A 23,912-nucleotide genomic window follows, 5' to 3' on the forward strand; every position below is an offset into this window, starting at 1 on the left:
AAGATGAGAAACGCGAGGTGACTTACGGAAACAGTAGGTAATGGCAGTGCGAGCTGTGTGTAACCCTGGCAAGCATTTTGAAAGTGACCCACAAACGCCTGAAGTTCTGGAAACTGAGACCCAGAGGGGCCAGTAGCCTGGTAGTACCCGAGCGGCCTGGCCCGCCCCTCTGCCTCTCACCTCTGACCACCCTCAGGGAACCGTAGGCTCCGCCCAGCCCCCTGCAGGGCTGCCCCTGGGCGGGGCTGGAGGTCAGGCCCGCAGTCCCCTCCTCTCCCCCCACCCCCGCCCCAGCCCTGCTCGGCCTTAGCTGTGCTCCTCTGACCTGTCTTCCTTGGCTTTGAGGATGTTTCCACCGGAGAAAGAATGAGGGCAGCCTGCAGGAATGGGGCCCCAGGAAGGGGTGTGTGCGGGAGGGAAGGTCCTGATGCTGCACGCAGAGGCCCTTAAAGGAAATAAGTTTTGCCCAAGGCACTTAGTTATGGACGGTGTATGAGGGGATGCTGTGGAGGGGCCCTCCGGGGTCCCAGGGTTCCTTCACTGTGCCGTACTGTGTGAGGGAAGGCGGGGGCAGGCAGGAAAGGCCCCCTAGGCCGCAGGCAGCAAGGTTGCGAAATGAGTCCCCAAGTCCAGCTGGCCAGCTTCACTTATCCCTCCCTCTTTCTTTGTGTGCATGTGTGCATGTGTGTATGTGTGTGCTTAAAATCACAACAGGAAATGGGTAGTGGTGTGTCTAGAGGGAAGGCAGAGAGGGGGCAGAGAGTAGCCCCCCTGAGTCTCCGATGGACTGACTTCCCTGGCTGGAAGGGGAGCTGTCTTCCCACTGAACTGGGCGGCCCAGGCCCTCTCGGCCTCCCACCCGATGCCAGTGGAACCCTTCCAGACTTTATGTACGAAAGCCAGCCGCTGCTCCCCCTCCGCTACCACCCTCTCCCTTGGCCTTCCTCACCCTCAGGGTGTCAGAATCCTGGGGGGCTCTTGCCAGCACACCCTTTGGCCTTGGGCCATCCGTGTCCCGGTGCTTTTGCTCTCCGCTCCCACTCCCGCTCCTGTCCCAAATTTCCGAATCATTTCACAGCCCTTCTCTCCTCTCCCTGGCCGGGCCAGCCCCACGTCTCCCGGCTCAGCTCCAGCCTGGCCTCTCCTCCCCCGCTGTCTCCTTGAAGCTGCCTCTCCACCCAGCCTGCTCCCAACACCCCCCTCCTCCCTGTTTTCAAGCCACAGGAAGTAACTTAAGCAAGAGAGAACCCAGCAAAGATTTCTCAATAGTGGGAAGACCCTGGTTCTGATTCTGAATCAGAGCTGCAGAATCCAGGCATCTCATCCCCGGCTCCAGGACTGACCACCTTTGTGGACCTGGGCCAGACAAGGGAAGGAGCTGGGGCACAAGCCCCAGGTCAGAAGTACCAGCAGGGCAGGAAGGGAAGTCCAGGAGACAGAGGTGATGTGCTGTGGCTGAGCCCTGGCCTCACTGGGAACAAGAGGAGCTCAAGTCAGGACGCGGCAGGAAATAGGAGCGTGAGGACATGCCATTTGGCAGAGCTTCTCTGCCTGGCAGACCGGGCAGGCCGTCTCTTACCTACTTGCAAAGACCCCAGACTCCTGATCATCTCCCCCAGGGCTCCTTCTCCCTGCCAGGCCTCAGGACAGGATCCCTGAGGGCTCTAATAAGCAGGAGGATTACCAGAGAGATGTGTCTTCCCACCGTCTTGGGGTGTCCCAAGGCCAGAGAAGGAAGCTCCTGGCATCAAAAGGAAGGGAAAAAGTGATGTCCCAGCGCTAGGACAACTGAGTGAGGACTCAGTGCTCAACAAATATTTGTTGAATGAATCAGTATATGTGTGTCAGACACCGGGGACAGAGATGAAAGACAGCACCCTGCCCTCACAATATTTGTAGTCAGGTAAACAGGCTGTGATAAAAGGAATTACTGGGGCTTCTGGGAGTCAGAAATCTTTCTTCTGAGGGCCTGAGCTGAATCTTGAATAGTAGGTGTTAGCCTCAAACTGCCCACCTGGTGGGCCCATCTTTAGTTAGGAGGCCACAGGACTCTCACTGAAGGCATAGATGGTAACTTGCTGGAGAAGGTAGGGAAGAATGGGGTTGAGGTGAGGGAGGATGATGGTACGAACAACAGCTGCCATTTGTGGAGTATTAATATGTGCCAGGCCGTGTGCTAAGTACTATTAATGTACCATGCCATTTTACAGATGAGCAAACTGAGACTCAGACAATAAATAACTTGCCCATTCCCATTTACATATGAGCAAACTGAGACTCAGACATTAAGTAATTTCCCCATAGTCCTACAGTTGGAAGGCAATAGAACAAGAATTCAAACCTGCTGTCAGTGTCTGGAAAGCTGGCTGGGCCCGGGGCAGAGCAGAGTGATGGGAAAGGTGAGGAGGTTCCTGAATAAGGACCAGAATGCAGTCTGTTCATTGGGGATGTGGTTAAAGTGGAAATGAGATTCATCCTTGCTCATCCTTCCTCATCCAGGGACCTCATGCCTTGTCTTACAATCTCTGGGTATATGGATGCATTGGGGATATTTCCTCTGGGCACAGAGGTCCCCTTCCTCCCCCAGATTTATTTTAGGGAGAGTGACTGGAGTCCTGCAGCAGAAGCCAGAGTTCTCCTTGGGAATGGCAGCGGGGGGGGGGGGGGGGGGCGTTCTTTCTGGAAAAGAAGCCACTGCTTAAGGAAATACTGCTTGAACAATGTGGATAGTAGAGAAGTTGAGAAAAATTGGAGTTCTGGGGGTGCAGAATGCTGAGCTTTGGCCAGTGTGGGGGGTGCAAGGAAAACTCATCAGTTAGAGACACACACCCCATGCCACACACCCCATGCCTATTCTGGAGCCTGGAAGTGAAAGTCTTTCATGACATCACTGGCAAGCTGTGGTCTGTTCTCTGTCTCACCCACCTCCTAGCTTCCTAGCCTCCTTCTCTAGGCTGGAATCCCTAACAACTTGACCCCAGACCCTTCCCACAATATAGCATTCTTCCCCTTAGGTTTACTTGAGATTCTCCTGTCTTCAGGATCTGGGGCCCTTGGCCGGAGCCCCTCTGGAGGATGCCGGGGTCAGCCCTAAGAAGGCTGGGCCTCAGGGGACAGCTGCCCTAGAGTGCATAGACCCAGAATGTATAGGTCTTTTGGGGTCAAACCCAGGATTCAACTTGCCCCCCATGCCATGAGACAAGGGCAGTGGCCCAGCCACTCCCATAGGGGAGCCCAGGAGGGAAGGTGCCCCTTCTCCTAATCTGAGCCCATCTGTCTATACCGGCCTCGGATAGGTATGAGCGGTCAAGTATGTATGTGCGTGTGTGAATATGTGTGCATGTGTGTGAGTGTGTGTGGTGGGGCGGGCAGAGGAATCTGGACTTCAGGAGAGAGGAAAATAATGTGGTGGAGGGGGTTGGATAACAAAGGATTTTTGCTTGCGGACTAATAGTCTCCAGCTGCAAAAATACCAAAGTGGAGGCCAGGCCGGGCTGGGGACTCCCATTCTTGCCAACTCCTCACTGGCCTGCTGAGTGGGGCCCTGCCTGGCCTTTGGGAGGTGGAAGGGGAGACCGGCCAAGGGTAAATAATCTAGAGCAAGGACGATCCTTCTGCCTTCTTTCCCGGAATTGGCAGGGAATCCAGGCCAGGAGGGAGACTCGAAGGTTGGCCACTTCCTGGGGGCCGGGGGAGGGAGCTTCCAATCTCTTCAGATTTCTTCTTCCTTCCTTCCTGCTGAGAGAAGGGTGGATGGGGAGCAGGGGCAGGGTGTTGCCAGCCCCGAGCTGGGCAGTGACTCAGGGAAGCCTCGGGAAGTTAGAGAGAAGGACGCAGCTGCACCAGCTGGTGCCGGGGAGATAGCTTCCCCGTGAAGTCCCCCCGCGTGCCAGCGAGCGCCCCCCATGCCCACCGAGGAAAGGGCAGGCAGCCCGCTTTGCCTTCCAGCCTACTTGCCTGCTGGCTGCTCCGCGCCACGGCAGGTCCCCCCCATCCAGAGGCGGCCTAGTGGCATTCATTTTATTCTGTTTTCTCTGTGTAACAGTGTGTGCGGCGGTGTGATCGCCTTATCCCGGCACCGGGCCCTCTTCCTACGTGGCCTGGGCCCCACAATTCCCAGGCTGCTCTGCCCCTCTCTTCTCTTGTCACCAGGATGAATGACTTCTAGGAGCCCAGAGGAGACAGTGGTTGGGCCTGGGGGTGCGTCAGCGATCACAGGGGGGTGCCTCTTCCCTGTGGCCTCTTCTTCCAGTCACCTTGAAATGAGGTTTAACGGGGGGGGGGGGGGGGGGGGGGGGGGGGGACACATGAAGAGGAAACTAGCTTGATGACAGTCTCGAATTGGCTTTTGCCCTTCCTCCCGCAGCCTAAGTCCCGTGACTGTGAGTCAGTGTCAGGGCCTCGCCAAGTTCCCTGGGAGCCACGTTCCTGTTCCCTTTGCCCCCACCCCCACCCACTGTTAGGAAACAGCCCCTGGATCCCTGTGGGGAGGGGGGAGGATTAGAGAGGCATTGAGCGAGCTCAGCTCGGAGCTCGTAGTTATTATACCTACAGCTCGGTGGGGGCAGAATAATCCCTCGTGGGTGGTGTGTGGGGGTAAGTTGTGGCCAAAGGCAGGTGGTCCAAAGATCTCATTACCTATTGGGGCAATCGGTGAAAGTGGAGGGGGTGCAAGGCAGGGGTCCTGAGGAGGCACTGTCTTCGGAGATTCCCAATTTGCAGGAGGCATTACCTCTGGTGGTGGTAGTTGGAGGCGGCAGTGAGTGGATGGAAGCCAGTGGGTCTTGGAGAGGAGGCCATTCCCCATTGCCCGTGCCCTACCCCTACCCTCTTCAGTCCTTTTTAGCCTTTTCCATCTCGCCCCAGAGATGGCATAGACTGAGTGTAGGCCATCCTACACCTGGTCTCCATCCTCCTCTCCTACTCACCTTTCTGGAGCTTCCCTTCTTTCTGAACCATGCCTCAATTTACCTTCAGAGTCCTTTTATGGCCCTTCTCCTGTGTCTCTGTCCTCTAGTCCTACATCTTATTCCCTGCTCCTTCCCACCCTCCCTAGGATATGAGGAAATTGGGCATAGGGACATTGAAGAAATAGGAACAGAGCTGAGTAGAGGAAGTTTGGCCTATGTCAAATCAAAAGATTTGATTCCAATCTTTTGACACCATGAGCTTTCCCTTTGCCATCTCTATGGGCACTATATTTTGACATATTTTTCTCTCACATTGAATTTATTTTTTTATTTTTTTATTTTTTTAAATTTTTATTTATTTATGATAGTCAGAGAGAGACGGAGAGAGGCAGAGACATAGGCAGAGGGAGAAGCAGGCTCCATGCACCGGGAGCCCGACGTGGGATTCGATCCCGGGTCTCCAGGATCGCGCCCTGGGCCAAAGGCAGGCGCTAAACCACTGCGCCACCCAGGGATCCCTCACATTGAATTTATTGATGGTGTGCTCTGCTTTTCTATTTTTAAGATTCATACAACATGTATGTATCTGGTCAGTGTCCTGGCTAGCATGAGATAACTTGACTTACCATAGAATGTTGATGAAAATCTACCAACATCAAAGATGTGTGATGTTTTAGTTAGCCTGAGTGCTGGTATCTCAAGTAAAAGCATATCTAAAAATATTGGAATGAGGGACCCCTGGGTGGCTCAGCAGTTGAGCGTCTCTGCCTTTGGCTCAGGGCCTGATCCTGGTCCGGGGATCAAGTCCTACATCAGGCTTCCTGAGAGGATCCTGCTTCTCCATCTGCCTATGTCTCTGCCTCTCTCTATCTTTCATGAATAAATAAAATCTTAAAAAAAATAAAAGTAAATTAAAAATAGATAAAAATATTGGAATGAGCTAGTAGACCTGTCCTCACTGCCTTTTGGTACCCCAAGAAGATGGTCCCACTTGAGGAAGGACTAGAGTTGGGGAAGCTGGTCCATCAACTAGCCAGCCAACACTTACGCAATGCCTCTTGTGTCCTGGCCCTGAGCTTGGTGTGTGGAGCAGGGATCTGCGGGGGGACACTCAGACACTTCTCTTTGGAAACACCAGACAGAAACCGGTTGGGAAAGATGGCAAATAACACAAGGCAAAATGTGCCCCTGCCAGGAACTCCCATAGGAGCTCGGAGAGGAGAGACAGCTATAGCCTAGGTGGGGAAGGGGGTCGCCCCAGAGGAGGTGGGCTTCCAGGGATGGGTCCTGCATCAGCCAGGGTGGGCGTGTCTATTGGAGGATCTCCTCCTATAGCTCTTTCATTCACTTTCCAGATGTGGAGCAGATGGCCATCGACTGGCTGACAGGCAACTTCTACTTTGTGGATGACATCGATGATAGGATCTTCGTCTGCAACCGCAATGGAGACACGTGTGTCACTTTGCTGGACCTGGAGCTCTACAACCCCAAGGGCATTGCACTGGACCCCGCCATGGGGTGAGAGGGGCAGGCGGATGCCGTGGTGGAAGGGAGGGTACCCAGTGTCCAGAACCCAGTAAAACGTGCCCTCTGCCCACAGGAAGGTGTTCTTCACTGACTATGGGCAGATCCCAAAGGTGGAGCGCTGTGACATGGATGGACAGAACCGCACCAAGCTGGTTGATAGCAAGATCGTGTTTCCTCACGGCATCACGCTGGACCTGGTCAGCCGCCTCGTCTACTGGGCTGACGCCTACCTGGACTACATCGAGGTGGTGGACTACGAGGGCAAGGGCCGCCAGACCATCATCCAGGGCATTCTGGTGAGGGGGATGCTCTGGCGGGGCAAGGGAGAGCCTCCCAGGGAGAGGGAGGAGGGTGTGGGGGCACGCTTGCCCTCCCGTGGGAATCGGGGCGGGCCTGAGCCCTTCAAGCAAGGGAGTGGTGTGGCTTCCACTCTGATGGAAATAATCATTTTATTTGTTTCTTAAAGATTTTATTTATTTGTTTGAGAGAGAGAGCATAAGCAGGTGGAGGGACAGAGGGAGAGGGAGAAACAGACTCACTGGTGAGCAGGGAGCCCGATGCAGGACTCGATCCCAGCACCCTGGGATCGTGACCTGAGCCACTCAGATGCCGCTGGAAACAGTCATTTAAGAGACACCTTTTACTTCTTTTTTCTTTTCTTTTTTTTTTTTAGATTTTATTTATTTATTCATGAGAGACACAGAGAGAGAGAGAGAGGCAGACACACGCAGGGGTAGAAGCAGGCTCCACACAGGGAGCCTGATGTGGGACTCGATCCCGGGTAGCCAGGATCACACCCTGGGCTGAAGGTGGTGCTAAACCGCCGAGCCACCCGGGCTGCCCTTACTTCCCTTTTCTCACTTGATCTTTACAACAACCCCTGGGAGATAAGCGGGCAGGTGGCTCAGTTCCGTTCTGGCATGAGAAGAAGCACAGTTCAAAGAGGTTAAGTGATTTGCCTGAGGTTACACAGGTGGGAAGCAGCACTGGGATCTAGTCTAGAAGTCCTTCCAGCTCAGAGATGGCATCTCCATTCTGGGATCATTAAGGTGACCCAGCATCCTTGTTTGTCTGGGACTGTTCCAGTGTGAGCCCTGGACGTCCCACAAGCCAACAAATCCCTTGGTCTGGGACAAGCTGGGACAGTCGGTTACCTTGGATAAGTTATGTGGGTGGTGAGGGCTGTTACCAGGCTTGCTTGGGGCAAGCCCGTCCTCTCAGCCTTCCCTAAGCTGGGCACCAGAGTTGAGCTAAGAATGTCCTCCTGTGGACACAGTTTAGGGCCCCACTCCAACTCAGTCCAAAATTGTTCCTTATCCACTGGGTGCCTGAGTCTGTGGGGGACGTGGTTCCTGCTCTCAAGGGGTTTGAGCAGAGTGGGTAGGGTAAGCCTGCAAATCACCAGCCAGTGGATAATAGCCAGAGAGATGGGGTGTGAAAGGAGAGCCTGTGTCCACTTAGAAGATCCCAGGAGCTCTTCAGAGAGATGCTCTCTGAAGGATGAGCTGGATTTTGACAAACAAAGATCTTAAGAACAGGGAAGTCCAGCCGGAGGAGACAGAGCGGAGCATGGAGTTAGACAGCTGTGGAATGAATTTGGGGAGTGCAGAGCGAGTAATGGAAGTCAGATGGGAAGCTGAGGGGCTCTCCAGGGGCAGAAGAAGGATTCCCTTCTCCTCTCACGCTGACCATTCCTGCCTGCCCATCTCAGATTGAGCATCTGTACGGCCTAACCGTGTTCGAGAACTACCTCTATGCCACCAACTCAGACAATGCCAACGCCCAGCAGAAGACGAGCGTGATCCGGGTGAATCGATTCAACAGCACCGACTACCAGGTCGTCACCCGTGTGGACAAGGGTGGTGCGCTTCATATCTACCACCAGCGGCGTCAGCCCCGGGGTGAGTGGGCCCCGACGTCCCTCCACGGGCCCTCCTGTGGGAATGCCTGGTTCTCTCATATCGTGACTACTTCTGGCAGCGATCCATCCCGGGCGAACCCCGCTGGCCTCTCAGCTTCCCTTGCCAGCCCCTTCCTGCCCCTCACCTCGATGGAGCCCCCGCACCCAGTTCTGCTCAGGACGGACGTAGGTTGCTCCTCCCAGCCCCCTGGCTGCTTTAGAGTAGAAGCACCTGACCGTGGGCAGTGGTGTGACTCTCCTCCTGACCACAGCGGGAGGAAGTGCGGTCAGACTTCAGGAAGCCTTCTCAAGGCCTGGGCCCGGGGGCCCTGAAGGGTCTTGACTAGCTCTCTCCCCTGCCCGCAGTGAGGAGCCACGCCTGTGAGAATGACCAGTTTGGGAAACCAGGAGGCTGCTCTGACATCTGCCTGCTGGCCAACAGCCACAAGGCACGGACCTGCCGCTGCCGCTCCGGCTTCAGCCTGGGCAGTGATGGGAAGTCATGCAAGAGTGAGTGACAGGGGAGGACGGGTGTGCCCGCTGGGATGGGGTGGGACACTGTCCTTCTCTGCCTCCCACAGCCTGGCTGTTTCTGTCTGAGAGGCCGAGAAATGAAGGAATTTACCCAATAATTCACCCCTAGTGAGGGGCAGAGATGGAATTTGGACCCACATCCAAGAATAAGGCTTTTCCCATTACCCTACTCAGGCTCCATAGAAGACTGTCAACTGGCCCGTTCAATTCATTCATTCATTCATTCATTCCCTCAACAAATATCTTGTGAGCGTGGACTAGGTGTCTGGCACTGTCCTGGCGATGAGCACTCAGCAGTGACAAGATAGATGCTGTCTCTGCCTTATAGAGCTTATAGTCTGGCAGGGGAGACAGACAAATAAAAATAACTGCAGGTGGTACCTGATGTTAGAAAAAAAATAGAGTGGAGCGTAGACTTGCCGATGACAGTGAGGGCTCCAGTTTGGATGGAGGGATCAGGGAAGGCTTCTCTGTGGAGGTGGGATTTGAGCCAAGCTCGCTGTGAAGAGAGGAGCTGAATCATGGGACCACCTGAGGGAGGAGCACTCTGGCAGAGGGAAGCTACAGTGCCAGGCTTGAGGGCTGAGAAGAGCACAGCGTGAGTGAGGGGAGACGGGAAGGAGAGGCTGGACGGGATTCTAAATGGGATGAGGAGCTCTTGATGACTTTCCAGCAGAGAAGTGACGTGATGTGCTTCACATTTGTAAAAAGATCATGCTGGCTGGCCGCTGGGTAGAGGGCGGACAGCAGGGACGTGACAGGAGGCTCCTCTTGCAGTGGGAGCAAGGAGCCATGTGGCTTAGATAAGGACGGCAGGAGCAGAAGGGGTCCAAAGTGATCAGATTCCAACATATTTGAGCCACTAATTTTACCACTGAGCAGGGAGCACCTAACTGAAAACGTGCCACTTGCTACTCTTGCCCCATCTCCTACCCCAGGGTGCTGTCCCAGGGCTTTACGTGTTCATCTGTCTGTTCACGTGACCCAGAGCCCCTGCCACCCCATGTCCCCTGAGCCGGGAGAACTGGGACACTCACTGCAGCCCCTTAGGCCATGACCCCGGAGGCTGGGTGGGAGTCTGTGTGAGCGCGTGTGTGTACACACGTGCACCTGAATTTGTGCCTTTCCTTATGCCTGCCCTAGAGCCAGAACACGAGCTGTTCCTTGTGTATGGCAAGGGCCGGCCAGGCATTATCCGGGGCATGGATATGGGGGCCAAGGTCCCAGACGAACACATGATCCCCATCGAGAACCTCATGAACCCCCGGGCCTTGGACTTCCATGCTGAGACCGGCTTCATCTACTTTGCCGACACCACCAGCTACCTCATTGGCCGCCAGAAGATTGATGGCACAGAGCGGGAGACCATCCTGAAGGACGGTGAGGCCCCCCAAAGTGAGAGGTGTGCAGATGGCACTCCCGAGGGACACCCGCCTGGGATGGGAAGCTCTGTGAGGCCTGGGCCCTCTTGGCATGGAGAGCCCCCTGCTGACCGGCTGGCTGAGCTGGTTGGCATGGAGATGAGGGGATAGACAGGTTGACCCCTGTGTGACTCCCTTCTTGGCTGAGCCGAAAAGAGGCAGGAGGATGGATGGGTTAGGCAGCGTGGGCTGTCCTTGCCAACCCTTGGGAAAACCCGGGGTCTCTCTGCCATTGGCTCGGAGCCCTGGAGCTGCACGCAGGACACAGCCCAGGGGAGGCCTGAGGCCTTGAATAAGGAGCAGCCCTATGAGCACATGGGTGCACACAGAGGGTTTGTGCAGCCAGACCTCACAGCCAGCAAGAGCTGCTTGCTCACTTGTCCCGAGAAGAGTATGTTTTGTGAGTCAAATCCAGGTTTTCCCTCGGAGCTGCTGGAGCAGGGCCTCAGCCTCGTCTGTTGCCTCCTGAATATCCAACTCTGTGGAGGCTCTGAGCTCCTGAGTTTTCTCTGTTCCTGCTGAGTGTCAGGAATTCCCAAAACTGCAACTTGGGCCCTGTCCTGGGGTTAGGGAGGGTTTAGCGTTAGGGAGCCCTTAACCAGTGAATCTGGCTGACAGCCAGTTACTGCTCCCCACCCTACCCCCCACCCCCCACCCCCCGCTGGTACTGCTACAGAACCTCAGCAGTCAGCAATCATAAGACTTTGGGGAAATCAAAAGTAACTCATCAGGAAAATATTGGGGTTCCCTATATCAGGGGAGCTGTTATTTAAGCTTGAGATGAAGCCTTTGGCTAAGTGAAAAATCACTTCCTAATTTATTCATTTTGTTAGCTCAGGACTTTTAGGCCTGGGATGTTGTGTCACACTTGTGTGACATGAACATTGCTTCAGCTCACTCCAGCTCAGGCTCAGACATGCCCTCGCAGGGGACCTCACGTCTGCCACAGAGGTTCATGGGTTGTAGTGTTGAGTTTTGAGAGACCGTGGGCCTTCACACAGTCTCCCCAGCTCCTTTTCCAGCCTCTCACCCCATCCCACCCACCATCCAGGGCACAGGGTAGCTCCATGCACCTCCTGCTCATCAGGTTGCTCAGAGGCAGGCAGTTTTGAAGTTCCTTTGAGGCTCTCCATCATCACTCCCTTCACTCCCTGCAGGGATCCACAATGTGGAGGGGGTGGCTGTGGACTGGATGGGGGACAACTTGTATTGGACGGATGATGGACCCAAGAAGACCATCAGTGTGGCCAGGCTGGAGAAGGCTGCTCAGACCCGCAAGACCTTAATCGAGGGCAAAATGACACACCCCAGGGCCATTGTGGTGGATCCCCTCAATGGGTGAGTCTTTCCAGGGCCCGGGGGAAGGAGGAACCAGGAACCGTGGATCTCAGAACTGAAAAATGAGACAAGGAGTCAGCAGGGGAGAGCGGCCTAAGTGGGATGCTGAAGCAGGAATCAGAGGCTGAATGGGGGAAAGGTGCCCTGTCTTCAGGACAAGGGAAGGGATTCCTCACACACACACATGAGATCTGGTCCTGTCACTCCCAACTCAAGGCCCTCCACTGGCTCCCCTTGTCCTTGGAGTGAGACCCACAGTCCTCATCTGGCCAGGGTTCCCACAGGATCTGCCTGCATCTCTTTGACCTCATCAGCATCTTTCTTCTACCCCTGGAAGTTCTGTCCCTACTGCTCATTACCTGTTTCTCAGACACCCCAGCTCTTCGTGCCTCAAGGCTTCTGCTCTAGGAGTTGCTTTGCTTGGAGCTCCCAGACATTCACAGATCTAGCCCCTTGTCTGCATTCACACCTAGGCTCAAACATCCTCAGAGAGGGCTTCCCTGCCTGCTGCCCAGTCCACTGTCGAGGTGTTCACCCTATTTCATGTTCTTCCTGGGTTTTCTCAATCCCCCATGTATGTAACCTTCCAGTTGACTTGTTTCTTGGGTGGGTTGTGATCTCCAGGAGATCATGAGCCTTGTCTGCCTTGATCTCCACTGGGTCCTCAAGTGCCAGGACTGGGCCCAACTCACAGTAGGCACTCGACAAATACTTGTTGAATGGAGGAATGAATGAATGAAATGTTGGGACAAGGGTTGAGTGGGCAGGAAGCCCTGTGGGAGGAGCTATGGCGTAGCACACATGGATTGGGACCACATAGGAGGCTGCCAATGATGGCAGGGGTGGTCCACGGGATGCTGACCAGTCCCTGCCCACAGGTGGATGTACTGGACAGACTGGGAGGAGGACCCCAAGGACAGTCGGCGAGGGAGGCTGGAGAGGGCCTGGATGGACGGCTCACACCGAGACATCTTTGTCACCTCCAAGACAGTGCTTTGGCCCAATGGGCTGAGCCTGGACATCCCAGCTGGGCGCCTCTACTGGGTGGATGCCTTCTATGACCGCATTGAGACCATACTGCTCAATGGCACAGACCGGAAGGTGGGCAGGCACGCACCTGTGTAGGGGTGTTCATGTGTGCGTTGCTAGGACACATTTGTGTGTGGACTGTGTGGGCATCTCTGTATCTAGGCCTGTGTGCTTCATGCATGTCTCCCTACGTACCTATGGGTGTGTGCATCTCTGTGCTGTGCGTCTTAGGTATCCTATTACTTGAGGATCGCCTCTCTATGAGGGATTGTCGGTGGGCTCGACCACTCGTGTGCATACCTGAGTGTACACCTCCTGTGCATCTCTGCATGGTTGTGCACATACACACAGTACACTTCGGTGTGTGCCTCTGTGCAAGTACACAATGCCTAGACATGGCGGATACATGCGTGGTTTCATTTGGGTGGCCATATGCTTTGTGAGTCATGTGCATCTCTAGGCGCGTGGACTGAGCTCTTTCCTGGTATTTAAGGCCCTTTATGATATGGCCCCTGACTATGTGGTCTTATTTCTCCACCAATCCCTGTATCCCAGCATTTGAGCAAGCAACACTAGACAGCTTGGAATTGCTGGCACATAGTGAACAGGGTCTGCCCCCTGTGCTGTTGCGGATGGCGTTCTGCCTCCACCCCCGCTCCTCTTCACCTGTCACACTGCTCAGGAGCCCCCTTCTCCAGGATGTTGCCTCCAGACCCTCGTCCACCCTGGATTACCATGTGTCCCCTCCACGAGACACTCGGCAGCTTCAGGGCAGGGACCGTGTTTTTTTCAAGCCACAGCTTGGCCCTTAACAGATCCTGGCAAATGTTTGTTGAATGAAGAAATGAATGGATGAATTCTGGTTGTCTGCTCAGAACTCTGTGTGTGTGTGTGTGTGTGTGTGTGTACATGCACACACATGCGCGTTGGAAGGATATGAATGAATATGAATGAATCCAAGGGAGGACAGTGTGGACAAGCTCCCCCTCAGCATCCTGCTGGGTCCAGGGTCTGGCACCTCACTGTGTGCAAAGCTGTCACCCTCAGGGTCTCCCAGGCTAGTGGGGGAAACAAGACCCACACCCAGGACATGGATGAATGAATGAACGAAACGGTAATCCCGCTAGGCCTTCCTCGGGCACCCCATTTGTCCTCAGCTCCTTGGCAACCTCCCCTCCATTCTTAGATTGTATATGAGGGTCCTGAGCTGAACCACGCCTTTGGCCTGTGTCATCATGGCAACTACCTCTTCTGGACTGAGTACCGGAGCGGCAGTGTTTACCGCCTAGAACGGGGCGCAGGCGGGGCGCCCCCCACCGTGACCCTTCTGCGCAGCGAGCGGCCTCCCATCTTTGAGATCCGCATGTATGATGCCCAGCAGCAGCAAGGTATCCCCTGGTGCTGGGGCCAGTGATGGGGTGGGGCCTAGATGGGGGGTGAGGCTACTCTGGGTCGGGGATGGTGGTGAAGCCACTCCCCAGGGATCCTAGGCTCTGATTGTTGAGGCCCTCGAGAAGAGAGGCCCCCAACCCATTTGATGGTGTCTTCCCCATCGCCTTCCCTGTCCCATGCCACCATGTCCTCTTCTTCAACATGCTTATCGTCCTTGTCACCACTACTCCCTTTCTAACTCCTCACTTGAATGTGACTTTTCCCTGTCCTCTCTCCTCCTATCCCTGGCCTTTGTGGCCCTGCTACAACCATCCCTCTGCTTTTTCAGTGGGTACCAACAAGTGCCGAGTGAACAACGGTGGCTGCAGCAGCCTGTGCCTGGCCACCCCTGGGAGCCGCCAGTGTGCCTGTGCTGAGGACCAGGTGTTGGACACAGATGGTGTCACCTGCTTGGGTACGTATGAGGAGGTGCCCAGCGGGGTGGGAGGCCTGGGAGCAGCCCTCATCAGGAGGGGGCCGACGTGTCCAATCAGTGATTAAGGAGGCAGAGAGGGTCCTGTGGGGGCAGCAGGAGACAAGGGACAGGATTCAGGGAAGGCCCTGGGGAGCAAGAGGGGGTTTGGGGAGGACCAGGGGTGGGAGGAATTTGAGAGAGCACAAAAATTAGGGGAAACCGAGCAATGATCAGGACAGCTAGGAAAGAGGAAAATATTCTTTTACATTTGCTTCCCCCTTGATTTAAGTAATATAACAACAGTTCTAAATATTGGAAATTAGAGAAGAGAAAAAAACCCCAAAGCCCACCAACAGACACCAGTATATTGTTAGCACTGTGGTAAATGAACACCATCTTTCTATGGCCAGGTGGGTTACATGGTTGGGTGTATGCAGCTGGGATCAGACTGTATATAAAATGTCTTCTGCCCTCTTAGGGTGTCACGGCATTTACTGTGTCATTGTTGCTTTTTTTTTTAATTAAATAGCATATTTTAAAATAAAAGTAGGTCATGCTCATTGTAAAAAAATAAATAAATGAACAATATAGAAAAACATAAGGAGAAAGTACAAGTCACCCCAAATACCACCACCCACGGGTGTCACCGTCATCACTTGGGGGCACACCCTCCCAAAGATTTCTCTATGCTTTTGCCTTTACTTAAACAGAATCGTGCTACACATGCTATTCTGTTTTCTGCTTTTCATCACTCGACAGTAGGTCATAGAGATGGAAGCAGATTTTTAATGACTGAAAGATATTTCATTAGTGAACGTTCCATCATTTTCTCAACCATTTCTCTATTGTAGGGTGTTTAGGTTGTTTCTCCCTTGTTATAATGACAGCTAACATTTATTTCTTAAGCACAGACAAGTATTATGATTATTATGATTATAAGCACTTCCCATGCAGTAGCTTGTTTATTCCTTAAAATATTCCTATAGGGAACGTATATATTATTATCCCCTGTATACAGATGAAGAAATTGAGGCCCAAAGTTCAAATAGGGATTCGAGCCCAGGAAGTCAGCCCCAGAGCCTGTTTTTTCCACCACTTACTCTGCTGTTTCCCACACCTTCCTGCCTTCCCATATTCTGGATGGCTTCCTTAAGATAGAATCCCAGAAATGAAAATGGGTCGGTGGGGCCTTAGCAGACAGCTGAGAATAAGTGACTGAGGCCAGGTGGGGGGCAAGAGCATCGGCAGAGAGGGGAACCGAGTGGCCAGGGTGATGGAAGGATCCACACGGACACTGAAATCACCAAGAATTAGAGCAGGAGAGAATTGGGGAAAAGTGACACTGAGTCAGCCGCTAAAACCCCTTAAGATGCCTGGGGGCCCGTAGAAGCCGGGGTTGGTGTAGTCTAATAGCACGAAAGTCAGCACTGATTTTTCCAAGAGGAGAGAAGAACAGTTGGGAAGCAGTACCGAGGAGCGAGGTAACACATACCAAAGCCCAGTGGTCCAGGGCCGCAGGAGAGAGAGTAGGCACCCAAGGGGGTGCACAGAAGTTTCCAGGATTAGAGCAAGGATGAGAGATGGGTGGGTCAGAAAGGCATCTGGCAGAGGTGCAGGGTGCAGGGTCAGGGGCCGACAGGGGTTGCTGGGCTTCCTGATGTCACCCATGCAAACGCAGACCAAAGACCTAGTGGTTTTACTGCTGAGAGCTCAGGGCAGACGGATGGGGAGGTGGGAGTGTGGGGGGACAGGAGGCTGGAGCCTGCAAGCTCTGGGGCCTGTGTTCACTCCTTCTGGTGGAGTCGATACATCTGGGAAGGAAAAAGCCCAAAGACCAGGACATGGCCCTGGGGTCCCAGAGGCGATTTCCAAGAGGCAGCCTGTGGAGGAAGCGGGTGAGGCGTGGTCTTCTCAGGAGGGACGAAAGTAAGCAGGGGCGGTGGGGGGTGAGGGGGCTCTAGGCTCTCTTGCAAGCGGCTGATTCTCAGGCCACACTGAAATACTGAAAGTATTCAAGTAAACATCACCCTTGTGGCTTGAGAAAGAGCTGCGGTTTCCAGCCAGATTATTATTTGTTGGTGAAGAATTACACCCTAGAAAAAATGACTCTCGGTATATGATTTAAAATAATACGGCAGGCAAGCCTAGCACAGAGCGCTGAGCGCCTGTCCCACGGCCTGGTCTGACTCTCCCCCCAACCCCTTGTGGCGCCCACAGCGAACCCGTCCTACGTGCCCCCACCCCAGTGCCAGCCGGGCGAGTTCGCCTGCGCCAACAGCCGCTGCATCCAGGAGCGCTGGAAGTGCGACGGGGACAACGATTGCCTGGACAACAGCGACGAGGCCCCGGCCCTCTGCCGTGAGTCGCTCACCGCCTCCCGGGGATGGCAGGCCCGGGGCAGGGGCGGCGGGGCGAGCTGGGCCCTGCCTTCCACTGACCCGCCTGCCCCCCCAGATCAGCACACCTGCCCCTCCGACCGGTTCAAGTGTGAGAACAACCGGTGCATCCCCAACCGCTGGCTCTGTGACGGCGACAACGACTGCGGGAACAGTGAAGACGAGTCCAATGCCACTTGTTCAGGTGTGGGGTCCGGGGTGGACTGGCAGGGAGGTGGGGGCGGGGGGCCCCAGCCGGGGAAGACCGTGGCCTCGGGAAAGAAAGGAGCCCGGGGCATCAGGGCCGAGAGGACGGGACTGCGGGCAGGAGAGGGGTGCTCTCTCCCTTTCCCCAGAAGAACGGGGGTGGCTCGGAGATCTGAGCTTGCGGGGAACAGTGTGGCTTCAGGTTGGAGACAGGAGCAAGGAGGGTGGATCTCCTCGGAGGATACCAGGGACCCCTTGAGAGATAGGGTGAAGCAGATGGGTGTCAGACCACACAGCTGGCTTTTTTTTTTTTTTTTTTGTAAGATTTTATTTATGCATTCATTTGAGAGAGAGACAGAGAGAGAGCAAGTGTGAGCAGAGGTAGGGGCAGAGGGTGAGGGAGAGGGAAAGAGAGAACCCCAAGCGGACTCCTTGCTCAGGGCGGAGTCCAGCACGGGCTCCATCCCACGGCCCTGACACCAGGACCTGAGCCAGAACTGCCAGTCTGACGCTTAAGCGACTGAGCCAGCCGGACCCCCCACGTAGATGGCTTTGAACTTCTCTAAGAGAAATGGCTTTGTACCCTCGGGAAGACTTCCTGAGAGACAGGATAGGAGGAAAGAACGGGAGATTGGGGGGGGGGGGTGCAGAACTATGAATGCTCGCACCATCCCTGTCTCCAGCTCGCACCTGCCCACCCAACCAGTTCTCCTGTGCCAGCGGCCGCTGCATCCCCATCTCCTGGACGTGTGATCTGGACGATGACTGTGGGGACCGCTCCGATGAGTCGGCCTCATGTGGTAAGAGGGACAGGGGTGGGGGGGCCCGTGAGAACGTGCCCTGGGGCCAGGGTGCTGGAGGGCCCCCGAACCTTAGTCCCTGGGTGGCCGTGAGCAAGTTATGTCATCTCTGTGGCCTCTGTTTTGTCTGCACCAACATGGGGATTCAGTGAGGTCAGGCATAGGACCCTCAGCATGGGGCAGGCGGCTGGGAACTCTATAGAAGCTCAGGAAAGGGAGGCTCAGAGGGATGGGGATGAAGGAGCAGAGCTTCAGGCTCAGCTCCCACCACTAGCTTTCCCGCCCCTGGCTGGCTGGGCTATGGCTGCTGCTTCCAGGAGGGACCCTGCACCCCCTTCCCAGGGGTGTGATGCTGTATAAGCTGGAGGGCCCCACTCAGTTGTTTTTTCTCCCTGACAGCCTATCCCACCTGCTTCCCCCTGACTCAGTTTACCTGCAACAATGGCAGATGCATCAACATCAACTGGCGATGTGACAATGGTAAGAGCTTACCCCTCTTAACCTGCCCTGCTTCCTAGGAAAGCTAGAAGCCACAGCCAGGTCCTGGTGGGAAATAAAGGGGTTCTAGAACCAAGCTGGGCCTCCTTACAATTCACTAAAGCCCTGCCAAGTTGGCTGAGAGAAATGAGGACAAGCCAGAAATGCCATGGGGGAACCCTCCCCGTCACCCATCTGAACCACTCCTCCCCAGACAGGGCCTGTGCTGCCCATTCTCTGGCAGAAGCGTGGGGGCCGGGGAGAAATGAGTGAGAAAGGCTAAAAGGGCAGAGTGAGAGGATCCCAGTGCCCAACTCCCTTCTCCCTGCAAACTCCAGCTCCTGGGGTTCTTGGTACACCCTCCAGGCTCTGGCTTCAGGCTCGGGAGCCCACCTGGCGGTCAGCCATGGACCATGTGATGTCAGCCCTGAGCCGTGGGGGCAGTGGATCGTCCTGTGTGTGCCGTCTCAGGGCTCTGGTTGTGTCTGTGTGTTGTGTCGTGTTGCACCAGTGGTTCCAGCCCTAGCTAATGTGTGAGAGGATGTACTGGGTCAACGCCACGTTGCCCCTCATCTTTGCCGTGTCTCGTGTGCCAATGGTTGCCCTGGCGGTTTCTGTGTTTCAGAGAAGGATTGTGGGGACGGCTCTGACGAAAAGACCTGTCCTGAGCCTGCCGGTCAGTGCATAGAAGCACATGCACCATCACCCCAGAGCCCCAGCTGGCCTCGGGCCACTTCTCAGGAACCCCAGGCAGCTCCCCTCTCCAGAGAGCTCCTAAGACATGAAGAGAGAGAAGGGAGACAGGAGGCGACAGAGAGAGACAGACAGACAGTGGAAGGGAAAGAAGCAAGGAGGGCAGGGAGAGGAGGTGACAGGTGGAAACAAGAAGACCAAGACTCAGAGGGGAGGAGAGAGAAGCAAATCCAGGTGGAAAAGAGGCAGGAACACACCCCAAGGGGGAAAGCCATACCCCAGTCTTCTCAAGCGTCCTGAAAATGTGGAGGGAAGGCCCGTAGCCCCCACCCACGAGGCCTGGAAAGCAGGACCGTTCATTCAGTGACCCTCAGATGCCTTCCAGAGGTGACCCCTGACCCTTCCCAGCTGCAGGCAGTACCCCTTGTGAGCTGGGCATCCCCAGCGGGGCCCAGCAGTGCCTGAGCTCAGGGCGGCCCTGCTTCGGCCCTTCCCTCCCCAGCAGGGCAGCCTCACTTACACTCCACCCACCTCACTCCCCGCCAAACCGGAGAAATCTCTGCCTTTCTCCCAAAGCAAGCTGACCCCTGTTCCCACACCCTGCCTGAAGGAGAAAGGGAAAGGACCATGTCCAATTCCCACCCACCACCTAACAAGACTCAGGGAAAGGCCCTCGTGGGGCCTGCCCCACGTCTACACCTCTCCTCAACCCGTCCCCCCCGCCCCGTCCCGTGGGCCATGGTGCATGCTGCAGTCTATGCAGTTTCTGTGTCTTTTCTGTTTGTTATTTTCTCAGTGGGGGAGCGGGGAGGGACGCTGGGGTGGGAAAGGGGAGGTGGGCGTGGGGGCCCCAAGCTGGGGTCACAGAGAAGGCTGCTTGCTGACCTGCTTCTCCCCTCTCCCGTTCTTGCTTCCCCCCAGACAATGACTGTGGGGACAACAGTGATGAGGCCGGCTGCAGCCACTCCTGCTCCAGCACTCAATTCAAGTGCAACAGTGGGCGCTGCATCCCTGAGCACTGGACCTGTGATGGGGACAATGACTGCGGAGACTACAGTGATGAGACCCATGCCAACTGCACCAACCAGGGTGGGTGCCTGGGGGCCAGCAGGTGCAGCAGGACCATCATGTGCCAGTCCCTCTGTCCCTCCATCCCTTCGTCCCTCGGTCGTGCCCCCCCCCCCCACTGTGTGCCATTGACATCTGGGAACCAGAGATAACCCAGACACAGCTCTTATCCTCAGGAATTGCCCATCATGAGGGAGAGAGAGATTGTCAACAAACCATCGTCACACGCTGGTGTGATTACGGGCTTTGCAGTTGGGTGGCCTTGGGTTTGAGCTCCAGCTCTGCAGCTTACTATCTGGGTGGCCTTGAGCAAGTTACTTTATCTCCATGGGCCTCTGTGAGTTTCATCTGCAAAGTGGGATAATAATAGCATCCACATCACAGCGCTGATGTGGGGGTTCAGTGAGATCATGCACAAAAAGCATTCGGCATACAGCCTGTGCTCGCAAGCTGGTAGCTTGAGAAGGGGATGCTCAGGGGGTAAGGATGCATGAGCACAGTGGGGACCAAAGGAGAGTCCCCTCTGATGGCTCCTCAGAGTACTCTGGGCCCAAGCCTCCAGGGCCCAGCTAGGGGGCAACAGGGGCCGAGTTTCCGGAAGGCATAGACCCTCTCAAGGAAGGTTGGTTTCTCGGCTCTGGCCTGTTGTTTCCATGGAAGACTGCAGACCCAGGGTTGCCCTGGCTTTGAGAGAAGTCAGAAATGCAGATTATTTTTTTAAAGATCTTATTTATTTATTCATGAGAGACACACAGAGAGGCAGAGACCCAGGCAGGGGGAGAAGCAGGCTCCCTGTGGGGAGCCTGGTGCAGAACTCAATCCCAGGACCCCGGGATCGTGACCTCAGCCGAAGGCAGACGCTCAACCACTGAGCCACCCAGGCATCCCAGAAACACAGATTTTTATGTGAAGCCTACCCATTTCTAAACACTGTTGTATTAGTTTCCTCTTGCTGCCATAACAAAGTACCACAAGCTGAGTGGCTTAAACAACAGAAATTTCTTGTCTCAGTTCTAGAGGCCAGAAACCCAAGTCCACAATGTTGGCAGGGTTGGCTCCTTCTGAGGGCTGTGAAGGAAAATCTATTCAGGCCTGTCTCCTAGCTTTCGGTGTTTGCAGGCAATCTTTGGGATTCCTTGGCTTGCATGTGCTCCACCCCAATCCCTGCCTTCTTCTTTATGTGGCTTTCTCCCCGCCTGTGCACCTATTTCTGCATTCGGATTTCCTCTTTATATGAGGACACAGACATATTGGATTAAGGCCTACCCTAATGACCTCCTCTTAATTTAATCATTTGCAAAGACCTATTTCCAAAGATCACTTTCACAGGTACTTTGAGTTAGGACATCAGCATCTCTTTAGGGAACACAAATCAACCCATAACAACTGGCAATGGACTTTAAAAGCCTTAAAAATACTGCAGGCCAAAGTCTTTCCTTTTACCGCAGACCTTATCTGGCCCCTGGATCTCCAGCTAACAACCTGTGCTTGTAGAGCAAAGGTGTACACAGTGAGAGCAGTACTGAGAACAGGAGCTCCCACGCTGGGCCCAGGACTGAGAGGGAGGGCAGGGAGGGCAGGGAGGGTCACCTGAGGCCCAGGAAACAGTCGCTGGTTCTCAAGGGCCATCTCAGAAGTGCTGGATGGGTGGGACAAGTAATAGTCCCTTGGGATTCTGAGAAGAACCACGGGAGGCCTGCGCGGTGGTGGGAAAAGCACTCTGCCCTCACGTACAAGCTGGGTGACCTTGGACCAGTCATTTCCTCTGAGCCTTGGCTTCTTCGTCCATGAAATGAGAGATGTGTGGGGGCCTGGCACGTGGGAGCGGACCTGTCATGACTGGCAGCGATTGTGAAGCATGGTGGTGAGCTAAAGTGGTCTGGGGCCATTTAGGAAGAGGAGGGGTCTGAACTGGACCCTGATGAGGGATTGGACGGTGGCCAAATGGACACAAGGGAGGGTCCTCAAATGGAAGGCAGGTAGGGGTGGAAAACCCAGTAGCAAGAGGGTGACACTGAGCACTTTGGCGCCTGCCCTGTTGGGACCCCTGAGGCTGGAGGGGCCAGCAAGAATGAGGCTGTGCCCAAAGGGGCTGATGACATTAGCAGTTGAAAGTCAAGCACTGAGGCCTTTGAAGGACTTTGAAGCTGGAAGATGGTAAGATGTAGGAGGTGCTTGCAGAGGACAATCCTAGAAGGGAATCCAATTAGAAAGAGGCTCAGGGGCCCTGAGGAAGGAAGCTCAGCTCAGCTCAGCTGGGAGCCCGGCTGAGATGCAGAGATGCTGGCATTGAAATGAGAGCATTGACCGTATTCCTGGCGTATTCCTGGCGGGCAGGTGGGAGGAGCAGGCGGGCAGCCTCTGAGAGTGAGGTGTGGCTCCTGCACCCTCACCCGTGCCTCTGGGTGCCGCTCCTTCCCAGCCTCCTGAGTCAGATCTCCGTGCAGCAGCCACAGTGATCCTGCGGAACATGAGTCACATCACACCCCGGCCCTGCCCTCAAGCCTGCCCTGGCTCCCCACACGCTTGAACCAATGCCAGGCCCCACTCCGTGGCCTGCAGGGCTCCCGCCACCTCTCTGACCTGTGTTCCTGCCACCCGTTTCTCCTTCACTCTGCTTCAGCCGAACAGCCTCAAATATGCCTTGGGCATTTTGCAAATATGCTCTGCATCGTCCTGTCTCAGGGACTTTGCACTGGCTGTTCTGTCTGCCTGGGCTGCACCTCCCAGGTTCTCATGGCTCGTGCCACTCAGGCCTCTGTTCAAACACCTACCTGCTCAGAGGCCTTCTTTGACCGTCGGTGGCATCCTCATCTCTCTCTCTTGCCTTGACCCAGCTGCAGCTCCATGGTTTTGATCACTCCTTGCAGTTAGGTATCTTCCCCGCTAGAACTTCGGCTCCACAAGGATAAAGACTTTATCTTGCTCCCAGTGACACCTGAACAGTACCTGGCACACCAGAGGCACCCGCTGAGTGTGTGTGGAGTGACTGGCTAAAACGGAGGCTAGGCGAAGGTGGGGGCCTTCAAGCTCTGGCCTAGCAAATTACTTATCCAATAGACCACTGGTGTGTAAAATAGACGATAGACTAGCCGATGGCTGGGGTCCCGGGAGGTGTGACCTTGCTGACTCCTAGTTAGCTTCCAAGAAGTGTCAGCGGGGCTCAGAGAACTCTCCGTCCCTGCCTCAGCTCATAGCTCTAGGACAGAGCGAAACAGGGCGGGTTGGGAAGGCAGACATGGGAATGGCTGACCTGGAGCCCCTACCACCCCCTCCCATGCCGTCCCTCCTCCCCCTGCAGCCACAAGGCCTCCTGGGGGCTGCCACAATGATGAGTTCCAGTGCCGGCTGGATAGTCTCTGCATCCCCCTACGGTGGCGCTGTGACGGCGACACTGACTGCATGGACTCCAGTGATGAGAAAAGCTGTGAGGGAGTGACCCATGTCTGTGACCCCAATGTCAAGTTTGGCTGCAAAGACTCTGGTAAAAAGAAGGACGGGCGGGAGCGTGGTCTGGGGCAATATGGACAGAAGGAGATCGTCCTGAGTGCAGAGGAGCGGCAGTGAGGGATGGGGGTGGGGACACTGCAAGGCAAAGGCCTGCACAGGAAAAGCTTGCGTATGATGCACGGGCTGGGGGTGGGGTGGGGGGCGGAGGGAGGGGTGATGAAGGAGCCAGAGCCCGCACTAAGGGCCCTGGGAACCGAAACTGACACCAGAGCTGAGCTTCAGCACCCTCCTCAGATTCTTGCTTTCTTTGCTGCCTGCGTGAGTCTGGCAAAGAAAG

General features: G+C 55.2%; 1 protein-coding gene across 1 annotated transcript in view; it reads left to right on the top strand.

The window, feature by feature from the left end:
- Window positions 1-23,912, top strand: part of LRP1 (LDL receptor related protein 1) — an 80,949-nt gene that overhangs the window by 18,832 nt on the left and 38,205 nt on the right. The window contains 15 exon segments of the mRNA XM_038549747.1: window positions 6,266-6,428; window positions 6,511-6,733; window positions 8,149-8,338; window positions 8,704-8,847; window positions 10,015-10,251; window positions 11,450-11,630; window positions 12,509-12,731; window positions 13,846-14,047; window positions 14,380-14,505; window positions 16,723-16,863; window positions 16,960-17,085; window positions 17,771-17,887; window positions 18,287-18,367; window positions 19,979-20,146; window positions 23,427-23,609. Of these exon segments, the coding sequence (XP_038405675.1) occupies window positions 6,266-6,428; window positions 6,511-6,733; window positions 8,149-8,338; window positions 8,704-8,847; window positions 10,015-10,251; window positions 11,450-11,630; window positions 12,509-12,731; window positions 13,846-14,047; window positions 14,380-14,505; window positions 16,723-16,863; window positions 16,960-17,085; window positions 17,771-17,887; window positions 18,287-18,367; window positions 19,979-20,146; window positions 23,427-23,609 (2,505 nt within the window).

This window comes from Canis lupus, chromosome 10 (genome assembly GCF_011100685.1).
Source record: "Canis lupus familiaris isolate Mischka breed German Shepherd chromosome 10, alternate assembly UU_Cfam_GSD_1.0, whole genome shotgun sequence".
NCBI lineage: Eukaryota > Metazoa > Chordata > Mammalia > Carnivora > Canidae > Canis > Canis lupus.